The sequence below is a fragment of the Nannospalax galili genome, unplaced genomic scaffold, assembly GCF_000622305.1.
Source record: "Nannospalax galili isolate Female #2095 unplaced genomic scaffold, S.galili_v1.0 scaffold39, whole genome shotgun sequence".
NCBI lineage: Eukaryota > Metazoa > Chordata > Mammalia > Rodentia > Spalacidae > Nannospalax > Nannospalax galili.
Genome location: NW_008346683.1, coordinates 7,889,549 through 7,904,486, shown reverse-complemented (window position 1 = coordinate 7,904,486; position 14,938 = coordinate 7,889,549). Strand labels below are relative to the sequence as shown.

The 14,938-nt window shown below is 43.2% G+C and overlaps 1 protein-coding gene across 1 annotated transcript in view; it reads left to right on the top strand.

The window, feature by feature from the left end:
• Positions 1 to 14,938, top strand: part of Stab2 (stabilin 2) — a 162,229-nt gene that overhangs the window by 106,302 nt on the left and 40,989 nt on the right. The window contains 6 exon segments of the mRNA XM_029568320.1: positions 2,874 to 2,999; positions 4,858 to 4,931; positions 7,478 to 7,549; positions 10,582 to 10,701; positions 11,955 to 12,002; positions 14,311 to 14,394. Of these exon segments, the coding sequence (XP_029424180.1) occupies positions 2,874 to 2,999; positions 4,858 to 4,931; positions 7,478 to 7,549; positions 10,582 to 10,701; positions 11,955 to 12,002; positions 14,311 to 14,394 (524 nt within the window).

The window sequence follows — 14,938 nt, the reverse complement described above, 5'->3', positions numbered from 1 at the left end:
TGCCTAACACATATTTAGTACTAGAAAACCAGAAACTCCGCAATCTCTCCACTGCCTGGCACCAGAACAAATGCTACTCTTAGCCTTAATGGGAGAAGCTTCTCTCTGCGAGGAACAGTGGTGAATTCAGAGACTCAGGGCTGCTCAAGGTGCTGAGAATAAGTGATGACTAAATGCTCAGCCCTAAACAGCAAGCTCATACCACCCCCCAGAGGGTAGAAAGAATGTAAGAGCCCAATGTTAGGGAGAAGGGCTGCAAAATGCTATCTTCTGGGCGTCTCCCAGCCACTGAAGTCATGATCTCACAGTGGCTGCCTCCACTGGGCCTGCGCAAGACTGGATCTGATGCCAGTCAATTATTTCTTGAGAAGGGACTCACAGGGAAATGCTCCCCTTCCTGCTGAATTATTACCTACTCAGGGATTATGGAGAAGGGGTGGTCATTGTCCTCAGTTGTATACCCACTAGTGAGCCCGCCAGCCTCCAAAGGACAGTTTCAAACCCATGGTCACACAGGTTAAACTCAGTGGGTCACAAAACAAAAAGACATGAATGTGGAAAAGGACTTGTGAGGGGTGGGGGTTAACAGGGGTGGGAGAGAGATAGGAGAGAATATGTACAGGGTCAGTAATCAGAATGCATTATTACACAGGTAAAAAGTTTAATAAAAGTCATTTTTTAAAAGGTGAGGAACCACACTTGAGATTGACCTTTAGTCTCCATACACATGCACTCATACATGAACAGACACACACACACACACACACACACACACACACACACATACATGCACATAAACACAGTCAAGAATTTTAATCTATTCTGAGAAAGACAAGCTCAGATAAGAAAAAGAAGTTGGGGTCAGGAGAGATGGCTCAGTGGCTAAGAGCACTGGCTGCTCTTTCAGGGGACCCAGGTTTGATTCCCAGCGCCCACATGGCAGCTAACAACCATTTATAACTCCAGTTCCCTCTTCTGACCTCCATGGGCGTTACATGACATGGGTATACTTACACACATGCAGGCAATACACTCATATACGTAAAAAAATAATGGGTATACTTACACACATGCAGGCAATACACTCATATATGTAAAAAATAATAAATAAAATATTTAAAAATAAATAAAATATTTTTAAAAAGAGAAGTTCACATTTAAATCTAGTCAAGTAATTACACCTGTAATCCTAGCACCTGGGAGACTGAGGCAGAAGAATCTGGAGTTTGAGATCAGCCTAAGCTTCACAAACAAGGGGCCTGGGGGAAAGAAATTCAGAAACATCTTCCCAGTGGTACAGGAATTCCATACAATAATTACATCATTTTCAGTATTTGTGATTGACTAAACACTCAATGTCTAATGCTTTTTCACAACGCAACAAAATCAAGTTATCTTGATAAATATTAAGTGTTAAGGTTCAGATAGCCCTGCCCCCTCACCAACAGGATCTCAAACACTTCTCAAGCTCCTGAGAAAAGGGAACCAAGCTGATAAGCACCTTCATCTTTGAAGGCAAGAGAAACAGACTTTTCTCCACTGTTTGGCCAATACAGCAGGCTTCCCCTTTGATCTCTAAAGAGGACAGGTTTTAACAGTCCTTCTCTCCCACTCCCCCCAACCCAACTTTAAAAGAAAATACATCTTCCCACCTTCTGCAGGAAGCAGAAGACTCCCTTTTTAAAAGACCCCAGCTCAAGACCCGGGCAGACATTTTCCCTGCCCAGAAGGGAATCTGTCCCATGTGTTCTTTTGCTAATAAACCCTATTTTGATGTAGTTTTATCTGTGTCCTGGTGCCTCCTCCTCCATTCGCTCACTCTCCGCCAACTTTTTACCTGTCATGGAGGAGAATTAGTAAAAATTTTATTGGAATTTTCAGAGGACTCTTTCAATTTTGTTGGCATTTTCTGGCAAAGTAATTCATTTGTAGTCCTCTCCTTCCTGAGCAAGCCACTAAAAAGCAGCGAAGAAGGCTCAGCCGTGCTGAAATAGCGTGCAGTGTGACGTGAGAGCCCCAGGAGAACCTCTGCTGCTCTCCGTACACTTCCAATGAGATGGAGAGAGGCACTTAAAACCATCACACTTCCTCCACGTGTGAGAGAACACAGAGGTGGGAATGTTTTAGCGCACCCTCAGTCCAAACTCATGGAGAGAGGAGAGAAGGAGACACTTGCTTTGTCTCTAGTGCCAGAGTTTTCTTTCATTTTGTTTAATAAACCCTTCTGAGCTGTGATTTATAGATACTAAACTGATTCATTCTAAGTAAATAATCTGATGAGATATGACAAATACAGGCACCCACCATATAGATGGAATCATGGACCCCGGTGTGCCTGACTTTTTTCATTCACTGTCATGGAGATTCATCTATGTGATCACCCCTTTTTATGGCTGAGGTACTCTGTAGATATACCACCATTGTTACATCCATTTACCATTCGGTTAGTGTTTCCAGATTTTCACTATTTTGAGTAAAACATCTATGAATACTTACAGACACAAAAGGAATACAAACAGAAACTCTTAGCATCATTTTTCTCTTGAGCTAGGGGCTTGTCCTTAGGGGCTTTGGTCTAGGTAGAGGCAGAACGGGATAGTGATAGCTCCAGTCTGCTCTAGGCCACCTTACCCTGGGGAGTCTCACAGGATGCCAGATTCCCTGACCCTGAGGCTAGATGTACCCTGAAGAAGGAAGTATAGAGTCTGCTAGTAAAAACAGCCAGAAAAGACAAATAGTGAATGTTTTTTCTTGCCCTCTGTGTTGGAAGTTTATCTGCATTAATCCAGTGACTGCCAGAGTTGTTCTAGACACTTCCTTTTCTCAATGACCTAAGTAAAAAGATTGCTTTCCCCTCTCCCTCCCTTCTACAGCCATCAATGCCTGTGAGATCAGTAATGGAGGCTGCTCTGCTAAGGCTGACTGTAAAAGAACTACGCCAGGAAGCCGGGTGTGTGTGTGCAAGGCAGGCTACACAGGTGATGGCATCGTGTGCCTTGGTAGGTGACCATCCCTCATCCATCTGGTGTGAGAGTCAGACCCTGTTAAATGTGGCTTTAGTGTGGGGGCTCTTATTGTTAGGGCTGCTGCTGGGATCCTCATGTAGTGCCTTGGCAGGAAAGCCCAAGAGTGTGAAACTGATGTGACCACAAGGCGTAAAGGTATGTGATACACAAAACTCACTTTGCTTTGTTTTGGTTTTCAATGTATATTTTTAATTGAATTTTTGTGGATTTCATACAATATATCTTAATCATATTGAAGCCCCCTCCCCTATCTGCAGCACTCCCTTAGCCTACCCATCAGATTTCATGCATTCTATCATATATGTTAAGGCCTATGAGTCAAGTTTGTATACCCAGATTTCTCTGGGTATGAATTCACAGACTGGAAAAATGGGCAAAACTCACATTGACTGGAGAAAGAAAAACTTCTGTTTTTAGGAATTATAACGGTAGCTGGAGTTTTAAACTTTCATTGGTTTGTACTGCAGCACACCCTGCTGTAGAAAAATTGCAGAAGGGTGAGGGGAAATCCTAGAAACAGGTGCTTCTTACTTCTCTGTTACCTCATTCTGTTATCTACCTGTGTATTTTTAACCAAAAAAAGAGTCTTATGATACACATAGTGTTTGTGTGTGTCAAGGTAACAGAATAGCTCCTGGAAAAGAAGTGTACCTCTAAGTCATTATTCTAGTGACAACACACAGCTCCACTATAAAGATAATCCCAGAAAGCCGACTGGATTTTAACTTTTTGATTGAAAGAATTTGCAAAGAAGAGTTGCAACAACGGTACTGATAAGACTCCTTGCTCTTTTCCCACTTTCACTTATTAGCAGTCTATCCTGTTGACTTTCTCACTTGATTCCTTTGTACATACTCAAATTTTCTCTTAGCCATTTAAGACTAAGCTATATATGCCATGTTCCATTTATCACTAATAACTATGTGTTTCCTAAGAATAGGAGCTGTTTCTTACATAAACAGCACAGTTATTAACATCAATAAATCAATTATTAATATAATACCTTTTCTAAGTGCATTCATATTCTAATTTTGTCAAATGTCCCCAGATTCCTCTAGTGCGGGGTCTTTGACGGTTGGATATTGCATTTAGTGTCATCTCTTTAGTTGCTCTTGTTCTGGCACAGGTTCTAGGCCTTACTTTGTCTCTTATGTCATTGACATTTAGGAAGAATACACTCTTAACACCCCAACTTCTTGGTTCTTTTGACAGCATGTTCTTTATCTAGTGCTTGGGGTTTTTCCATATTAGATTCAAGTTGTATATTCCAGGCCCAAATGTCACAAAAATGATGTTGCATCCTTTGCAGGATGTCACACCAAAATGTGACAAGATTTCCATCAGACCCTCATTTACAATGTGAATTTTGACCACTCCGTCAAAGTGCTGAGTTCTCCACTGCATGCTTATTTTCCCCTATGCTTCTAATAAGCAATCAGTGGAGAGAAACTTTAACGTCAAGCAGATATCTTCTTGCTCTTCATCAGACTGTCTTCCTAAATTGAGCATCTGTTGATGAGACTATACTATAATGTTTGCAAATGATTGTGGCTTTGGTGGACTCTAAGATTCTGATTCCAAGTCTTGGAAGCTCTCATATTCATTTCACAGAATTAACCCAATATGGGGGGAACAGTTTTGAGAAAACGACTCCTCCCCTCTGGGTTACGTTTTTTGCCTTTGGATTGGCAGAAAAATGAATCACATTGTGACACCTGCTGCTCTTTGGCAGTTAGTCAAGCCACTTCAAGCCCCTAGGGAATCCCTCAATATGCTTTTTCGTGGAAATAAGGCTTGATGCTCATGACAGGTGTTAACTTTTGTTTTTAAGAAATAAACCCATGTTTGGAGAACCATGGTGGCTGTGACAGGAATGCAGAGTGCACGCAGACAGGGCCCAATCAGGTGAGCTTACCTCCTTTAGGTTTCCTGGGAGAAAACTCCGGAGTCTTGAGACGCAGGCGAAAAGGAAAATAGAGAACAGACCTTGGTCCAACTGCAGCCAGAAATACAGTAGCACAAAAAAAGAAAGGCCAAGAGACCATTCTTGAGGAAAGAAGAGAAGAGGGGGACAAACAGGACCAGGAAAGGGGTTTCCTGAAAGTGGGGAGGGGCCTCATCCATAAACCCCGTGTGATCCCAGAAGCATCTACAAGGGTCTCCAAAAATCCTCCCCCTTTCTTTCAGCTTCCTAGTGCCACAATCCTTCCCAATTTTTCTTGACTCCAAGATTTGAAGCTCACAATCTGACCTCTGCCAGTGATAAGGTTCCCAGCACAGAGTTGTGTAGCTTCCCTGGGGAGAGGGAGTTTGGAAGAGTGGGAAAAGTAGCAGGACCCCCACATCAGAGCAGAAGTTGTGGGGCAAAAGGATACAGGGAGCAAACTGGAGGAGCAAAGGCCTACACTCTGCCTCCTTCAAGCTCAGGCACATAGTAAACACACAAAAAGGCTAGACAGGACAGTTCATACATACATCTGACACGGTAACAGAGCCAAGTCCATTGTGAATGTCCTGTGGAGTTTGCTGAGCCATTGACTTCAGTGCTACATCCCTTGGTGGGCAGATCAAACAAGTACCTGAAACTCCAAAAATTTAAAAAAAAAAAAAAAAAAGAAACCTTGGGAGAATATGTCTGTGGGGTGTGTGTGTGTATGTGTATGTGTGTATGTGTGTATGTGTGTGTGTATGTGTATGTGTGTATGTCTGTGTATGTGTGTGTGTATGTGTATGTGTGTATGTCTGTGTATGTGTGTGTGTATGTGTATGTGTGTATGTCTGTGTATGTGTGTGTGTATGTGTATGTGTGTATGTCTGTGTATGTGTGTGTGTATGTGTATGTGTGTATGTCTGTGTATGTGTGTGTGTATGTGTATGTGTGTATGTCTGTGTATGTGTGTGTGTATGTGTGTGTGTATGTCTGTGGGGTGTGTGTGTGTATGTGTGTGTGTATGTATATGTGTGTGTATGTGTGTGTATATGTGTGTGGTGTGTGTGTATGTGGGGGGGTGTATGTGGGGGGGTGTATGTGTGTGTGTATGTGCAGGGGGGGCGTGTGTGTATGTGTGTGTGTGTGTGTATGTGTGTGTGTATGTGTGTGTATATATGTGTATGTGTGTGTGTATGTGTGTGTATGTATATGTGTGGTGTGTGTGTATATGTGTGTGTATGTGTGTGTATGTATATGTGTGTGTATGTGTGTATATCTGTGTGTATGTGTGTGTATATGTGTGTATATGTGTGTATGTGTGTGTATGTATATGTGTGGGGTGGGTGTATATGTGTGGGGTGTGTGTGTGTATATGTATGTGTGTGTATGTGTGTATGTGTGTGTGTGTATGTGGGGGGGTGTGTATGTGTGTGTATGTGTGTGTGGTGTGTGTGTGGTGTGTGTGTGTGTATGTGTGTGTATGTATGTATGTATGTATGTATGTGTGTGTATGTGTGTGTATGTGTGTGTGTGTGTGTTTGTGTGTGTGTGCGTGCCCATTTAATCATGAGGAAGTCTGAGTAGTCTGTGTCGGGCTTTCCTTTTCTTATTTTGGTAGCTCCGTAGAGTTTTTCTTTGCAGTTACACATGGGATGAGGGAATTAAACTTTAAGCTTTCTGGTACTCAAGGCCTGTTAACAGTGCCCTTACAGACCTGGAAGAAGTGATTGGGAACTGAGCTCTGAGAATAAGCCTTCAACTGAGAAGAAACAGCTGATGGGCCTTTCGGTAAAGGTTTCCACTGAAGTTGAGGCCCTTGGTGAAGGGAGTGGAGGAGAAAGTGAAAAGCCTGCCTAGATGACCCTGTCTGGCCCCACCCATAGGTTCAAGTTCTAGCAAGTAGACATCAGACTAAGGCCTCTGCTGCTGGGTAGGAGGTTCTTGGAGGTTCTTGGGAGGACACATGCAGAGTAGATACCCCTCCCCTAGGCTCTCAGCCAGTGAGCAGAGCCCAGGCTGGCTTTCATCCCTGTGTCTAGACATGTCTAAGCAGAGTGTATATGGCGGTGGGGTCCTCTGCAACGTCCTGCACATAGTGTCTGCTCCCTTATGTGGAAGCTCCTTGCTGGCGTCTGTGTCCACCCAATGGGTTTAGCTGCTTGTTTTCCTATGTGTACCCCAGTGGGCTGCAGAGCTTACCCCTCGGCAACTACAAACACTGATGCCTGGGGCTCAGCCTTGGTGGAGATGAGCATGAAGAGGGCGTGCGTAGACTGCAGCTTAGTTTCCTTTCCCCTGAACCTCCACCCATGAAAAAAGAGAAAGCCATCTTGTCAGCAAAGGTGAGATGTCCATGAAATCCAGCACATTAGTGAAGCGCTAATGTCCTAAGAGGTAGAAATGATAGATGCAGTTCCTTGTCAAGTTGCTCTTCTCTAATCAAAGTCACGTCTGAGAGCCAGTACATGGGGCCAGGATAGACCTGTCTATGAAATGACCGTTTGCCTCTGCTTCTGGACAGGCTGTCTGTAACTGCTTGCCGAAGTACACTGGAGATGGGAAGGTCTGCACGCTCATCAATGTCTGCTTAACCGTGAGTTCTCCTCCAATGCATGGCCTCAGAGCCTTCTCCCCACCTTCCAAGGGATGCAGAGGCCAAGTGATCCCTCGCAGTCTCAGAGCCTATTCTGGGTGATGAGGTTCATTTTTCTGTTTCTGTGCCACTGTCATGTTGGGGAGAATGGAGAGAGCAGTCTTATTCCACAGCCTGCCCCCTTGACTGCAAGACTTGCCTGGACCCAGGTACACATAACTGGTCAGAGATTCACCTAAATGCAAGTGCCCCAGAGCCAGCTGGGTTACTAGTTTCCCAAAGACCAGGTTGAGCTACAAAGCCCTCATGAGTCGACTAACAAACTTTAATATCCTGTTTGCAATCTGGTTCCCTAACCACAGTAACTGAATACTAACGTCAGTTGCCTGGATTTGGTTTTGTTTATTCTTTGTGTACCTAATGGGGAAGAAGAGAAGGTCAGTTAAAACTAACATTGGAGAGTACAAAATGTTATGTTCTGAGAAAGGAAAAACCACAGGGCAGTAAGATCAATCAGTGGTTGCCAAGGGCTGAAGGAGGAGGAGATGAGGAAGGAGAACACAAAGGATTCTCAGGACAATGAATCCGTTCTATGAAGTTGTTGATGATGGGCATATGCCATGCAACTGTCAAGATCTATAGCATATACACCAGCAAGAGTGAACCCTCAGGCAAACTCTGGACTTGAATATCAACAACGTACTGACCGACAAGTGCAAGGTGTTACAGATAGGGGAGAACAGAGGAGTAGGGGAGTCTGTACAGGAATGTCTGCACTTTCCATCGGCTTTTCTGCAAACCTAAAACATCTCCATAATAATCTATTACTTTTTAAAAACCAACCTAAGATTCATATAGAATCCAGCTGTCAGTTCCCCTATCTTTGTGCACACACGTGCACACACACCTGAGCATTGCTGCTTCTATTCTAGGTTTATCATTTCTTTCCAGCTTAAGCAATCACCTGTGCTGCAAGAGGAACATGCCCAAGATAACACGTTTCTTAAACAGGTCCTACTTAGATATGCTTGTCCTTCATCAGTAGAAATCTGAAGAGACTGCAGGACCCAGCAGCATGAACTTCTTGGCCTCTGCATAAACATGCCAATCACATTTCCACAGCTCAGCCAGAACATATTACATCAGCTCTATCCTCACTTGCTTATCAAGGAAATTCCTTTCCACCAAGCATGACTTTCACATCTGAGCCAAGGCTCAAGTTTCCTGGAAACCCTCCCGCTCCTTATTCTCCTGTATTTTGTTGGTAGGAAATCACAGTGAGTGCTCTGTGAACCAACCACGTGGTGCAGCATTCCAAAAGCTAGTGCCTTCCAGTAGCAGCCAGACTAAGAAAGGGAGGTGCTTCCTCCTGTGCACACCACCACCATTCTGCAGGCTTAGAACAGAGAATCCTATTCTAGGCCCCTGCCGCTGAGCAGGAGTTGATGTGAGGGCCAGAGGCACCTCTGCCCAGCTCCAGTCATCTAAATGATTTAAGGCTGTGGACTGATTTGCTTCTTGGGACCTCCATTTCCTTAGAAGGTTGCCCCTGGCATCCTTTTCTGCACTGATAGCCTAGCTTTTTACTTGCTCCCTCCATCTTCAGTACACTGTTGATACACTGCTCATCACTACCCTCATGGTGATCCTGATAGGAGCAGCCCTCCACCACAGTATGTCTTCTGATTCTCTATGACCTTTGACTGCAGGCTAGCTTCATGTTATACCAACCTAATAGGAACTGATTTGGCAATTGTTCACTGAGTCTGAAACTGGACAAGCTATGCAATACTGCTTAGAGCCTCCTAACCCCAAGCCCATATTTTCAGTGGGTTAAGAAGTTCCATAAGCCTGCATGTCACAGGCTTGTCATATCTGGGGCACTTCATGTGGTTAGCCAGACCTCTGGCATCCTGTGTCTATGTGACATTTTGTATTTACTGCTCTCAAGAGGTCAGATCCTGTGCCCTGGCTTCCCATGCTTTCTCATATTTAATTTCTCTGATACTTGTTGTGACAAGGACTAATTAACCCAATTTGCTGATACAAAAACTTCAGTGTGCATTTAGGTTATCTTAGTCTCCTTTTCTGATGCTGCAATAAAATACCCTGACAAAGTAGAGAAGGGGTTTATTTGGTTCACAATTCTAGGTTAGTCTATCCTTATAGGGAAGTCACAGTAGCAGGAGCTTAGGAGAACTAGTCACATTCCACCCAGAGTCAAGAACAAAGCATAGCAATTAATTCATGCTTTCCTGCCTAGGGAATGGTGTCACCCACAGTGGGTGGGTCTTTCAACCTCAACTGACTTAATCAAGATAATCTCCAAGGCAGGCCAGCCTGATCTAGAAAATTCCTCATTAAGACTCCCTTCCCAGGTGATCCTAGATTGTATCATATTATCAATTAAAACTAACTATCCCACTGGGACTGTTGTAAAATTTACTGCAGGTACAGAAATTTATATACAATTTTGGAGGGCCCAAAAATCTAAAATTCGGTGTCAGCAAGGATGCTTGCTCTGAAGCCTCTGGGGCAGAACCCTTCCTTGCTCTTCCAGCTTCTGGTGGCTTCAGCATTCCTGGCCTGGCTGCACACTACCGTCTCTGTGTCTCTCTTCCCTCTGTGTCTGTCTTCTGCTCTTATACAGGATCTTGTAGATTTAAAAAACAAAAAAGTCATCTCAAGAGCTTTAATGATGTCTATAGACTCTTACTTAAATAAGGTCACAGTTACAGGTGACCTGAGGCTTAAAAGACCTGGCCATGTTTGGGGATGGGTGCAGTTCTTCAGCCTCAGATTAGGGAGTAAGACAAAAAAAAAGCGAGTGAGTGTGTGTGTGTGTGTGTGTGTGTGTGTGTGTGTGTGTATGTGGTATTGCTAGGGATTGAACCCAGGGCCTTGCACATTCCAGAAAAATATCACTAAAAAAAAATAAATTTCAGTGCAGAACTGCTTGGCAAATATTGGCAAAGCTGACAACTAACTGGTCTGACTGAGCTCCTCTTCCACCTCTTGGCGATTTTTACCAGAATAATGGTGGCTGCAGTCCGTTTGCTGTCTGCACTCACACCGGACAAGATGAAAGGACGTGCACCTGCAAGCTGAACTACACCGGAGACGGATTCACCTGCCGAGGCAGCATCTACCGGGTAACAACACACTTCTCCAGGAAGTAAAGTTCACTTCCCTAACTGCGGAGAGTCCAGGTTGCTATGGCACATGCCAGAGCTTTGTAAAACATGAGGCTGCCTTCTTAGGTTGACAATGAAAGGAGCTTTTACCCAACAGAGTTCATTTGACCTGGGAAAGGGAGTGGTGTCATGATTAAGATGGATACACACTTCTGGAGTCAGAATCCCTGGGTTTGGATTCAGCACTGCCAGGGAGCAGTACTGCAACTAAGTAGGCGAAGCCACTTTTCCACACATCACTCTTTGAATCTGGGAAATGATAATGATGATGATGATGAGGAGGAGGAGGAGGAGGAGGAGGAGGAGGACAATGACGAGGACGACGACACAACTGTCCCACACAACAGTGCCAAAGCATTGCTATAATTTGAATTGGTCTGTGTATGTGCGTGGTCTGTGTGCTGTATGTGGTATGGGTGTGGTGTGTGGTACCTGTGGTGTGGTATGTGTGTATAGTGTGGGGGGGTATAGTATATAAGGATGTGTTATGTGATAAGTGTGTGGTATGTGGTGTCTGTATGTGGTATGTGTATGGTATAGTATATGGGGTGTGATGTGTATGGTGTATGTTTGTGGTGTGTGGCATGTGTTGGTGTGGTATACATAATAATGGTGTATGGTATGTGATATAAATATTGTGTGCATATAGGTGATATGTGGTATATTTGTACTGTATGGTATGTGGTATATTTGTGGTCTGAGTATCTGTGTGTGCGTGTTCTATGTGCCTCCATGTACCTACACTACAGACAGAGGAAGCGGTGATATGACACTTGCAGGTTCCTACATGTTATAAACACTCATAATACTGGCTTAAAGAGGGGCCAGAACATTCTGGATGATCAGATATTCTTGTTGTTAGATAACCCAAATATGCCATAAACTATAATAACTGTCCTTGTCATGTTTATATAAATATCTGAGCTTCATTTTGAAGTGCTCTTAAAGCTCAAATGTTTTTAGAAATAGCTAGACCTTCTTTTGTAAATCAGATGGATATTCCAAAAAGGTGCTGGAAATCAGTGTGCCCACACAGTCCCTCTGAGCACCAACTATAAGCTCCTTAGCGAGGTTCCAAAGAGCTGGCGTGTTGGTTTTCCTCAGGAGAGGGAATGTGGGATCTGTCCAACCTCAGACAAATCATCCCAGTACAATTCTGCATTCTTCTTATATGCAATTCACAATCAAATGAAATCTCCCTGTCTTTGCAGGAACTTCCGAAAGACCCCCAAACTTCTCAGTATTTCTTCCAGTTGCAAGTAAGAAAATGTGTGTCTGTCTAGTTCTGAGAGTTGGGGACCAGGAGGAGTATAGCTCAGTGAGATAGCACTTGCACTTTACATGCACTAGCATGTAAATATATGTATGTGTGTTTTTATTAAATGATGTACATAAACATATATGATTTATAGGATGGATGGATGGATAGGTAGGTAGGTAGATAGAAGATAGATAGATAGATAGATAGATAGATAGATAGATAGATAGATAGATAGATGATAGATAGATGCATGCCAGGTCTCAAGCCAAATACAAAACTGTAGCCCCCAAACTTGGAGGCTAGAAGAAAGTCTAGAACTCCAGATTTTGGCATGGGCTCAGGTGTTGGTCATTGGGGGCTTCATCTCTCAGACCTCGGTTGTAATTATTATACAGTGGTTAGTATTTATAACTTTTATCATGTCTAAACATAGGAAAGCATAGTTCTTAAGAGTGGGACTCAAGGCTGTATGGCTCCATATACATAGGAATTTAATCAGTTATGTATGACATTACATTCCTGCCCATGATACACCATACAGTGATGACCCTCCAAAATTATAATGGAACTGACAACTTATCATCTAGTGACCTCACAGTCTTTGTTTACATTGCCCAGTGATATCATAGCACCACTGTGCAACATTGCTCACACTCTTAGAGTGAGGATAGTGTGAACACACCTATATGTTTGTATCTGCATTCTTAGCAAATAAAATGCTTAAAGAGTAAAAATTTTTTAAAAACCTTATAGAATAAGAATATAGGCTAGAGCCAGGTGTGGTGATAGATGCCTATAATCCCTTACTCAGAAAGCTAAGGCAGAAGAATTGCTACAGGTTCAAAGCCAGCTGGACAGATAAAGTGAATTCAAGGGTAGCCTATACTACTTACTGAGATGCTGTCTCAAAAGCTCTAAAAAAGAAAAAAGGATGTGAGAAGAATCCAGATGTTGAGCCTGCCACACACTAGGTAGCACAGTTTAAAGTTTCCTGGCTACAAACCAGTACAGCGTGTTACTCTACTGAATACAGTAGGCAGTATTAGCGTCTATGAATCTCACCATATCTAAACATAGAAAAGGTGCAGTGAAAATATGAAAGATTAAGAAGGGGTACACTATACAGGGTACTTACCATGAATGGGGCTGCAAGACCAGAAGGTGCTCCATGTGAATCACCAAAGAGTAGGATGTTCACACAATGACAAAAAATTGCCTAAGGATGCATTTCTCAGAACATATCTCAAAGTTAAATGGCATGTGACTGTGTATGATAAACCTCCCATCACACTAGTGGAGAAAGATGCATTGCTGGGCATACTAGTTATTTTTTCCTAGCTATAGCCTGATAGCTAACAGAAACAACTTGAAGGAGGAAAGCTTTGTTTTGCTTACAGTTTCAGAGGGCTCAGCCCACAGTCACTTGGCTCCATGTTTCTGGGCCATTAGGAAGCAGAATATCATAGTGTCAGGAACATGTAGCCAAGGAGCTTTGTCATGGAAACAAGAAGCAGAGAAAACAGCTGGGCATACAGGAAGAAGCAGGACAAGGTCAGCCATCAGGGATGCTCCTGGCCTGACTTCCTCTGTTAGCCTGAACTACTTCCATTGCCTGTCAACAATGCCATCATATCATGAATTCATGAGGGAGAAATCATTCATTATACCAGAGCCCCACAACCTCAGCATCTCTGAAAACACCCTTCCAGGCCCACCAGGAGATGTGATTCAGGAATTTCCTGGGCAGTTCTTAATCTGACCAATCCACAGCCAAGATTAAGTATCACAATGGGACAACTCTTAGGTGAAAACATGGGGTTGGTACTTCTGTACATCAGCCACATGAGCTCCAGATATATTAAAGGACAAAATACAGAAAACTGGAAGACCACCATAGCAGCCATGTGGTCTTAGAAGAAGTGCAAGAAAACAATTATAACAGTTTGTGAATCATCTTGCTTTTTTAATTTTCATATGATTGTCCCAATTATATACACTTGTCATTCAGAGAAGAGACACAGGAAAGGAAAACCAGAAAATAATAACTGTCTTAGCTGGATTAGTGGAGCAGTTGTTATCTTCTTTGTACTTTATGTTCAAAACCTTTAATATAGCCATATGTTAATTTTATAATTAGAAAAAAAACATGGCTTTGATAGCATAGCATCTGGGCTTACTTTGAGTCCAAGACATAAATAACCCCAGCAATTTGGCTTTTCCTTGAACCATGACCTGTGTGTCTGAGAGGAAGCCTCTGAGCTGTATCTGTGAAAGGGTGACATGTAGCCTCACCTCCCTTCCCACAGGAGCACGCTGTCCGAGAGCTGGCTGGGCCAGGTCCCTTCACAGTGTTCGTGCCATCATCTTCTTCTTTCAATCAGGAGATCCGGGTGAGTAAGGCTGTGGGCAAGTGGAAGGGCTTGGGGCTCTTATACCAGAACCAATAATGGCAATGTTTATGGGCAGGAGATTTAGGTTACAGTAGAGCTGACCAGCAATTGAAGGGGCTTCCTGTCTGTATGGAGATCCTGGCTGGGGAAAGTATTTGGTGGATTTGGTATACCGCTGGCCAGAGACATTGTTTTGGGTTTTGGATTTGGTTTTTGTGGGGTTTGTTTGTTTGTTTGTTTGTTTGTTTGTTTGAAACAGGTCTCTCTATAGTCCTATCTGGCCTGGAACTTGCTATATAGACCAGGCTGGCCTCAGTCTCACAGAGATCTGCCTGCCTTTATCTCCTGAGTGCTGGAATTAAAGTCATGTACCACCACGCCCCACTAACTTTCTAAAGGACATTCTTCAGAGTAGGACATTCTACCAGCGTAGGAAGTGATCTCATAATCTCAAGTGATCAAGAAATCCAAAACCTACAGACCAAAAAAAAAAAAGAAAAAAAAAAAGAGGGGGGAAGATGTTGAAGTTAAAGGAATCTAAATA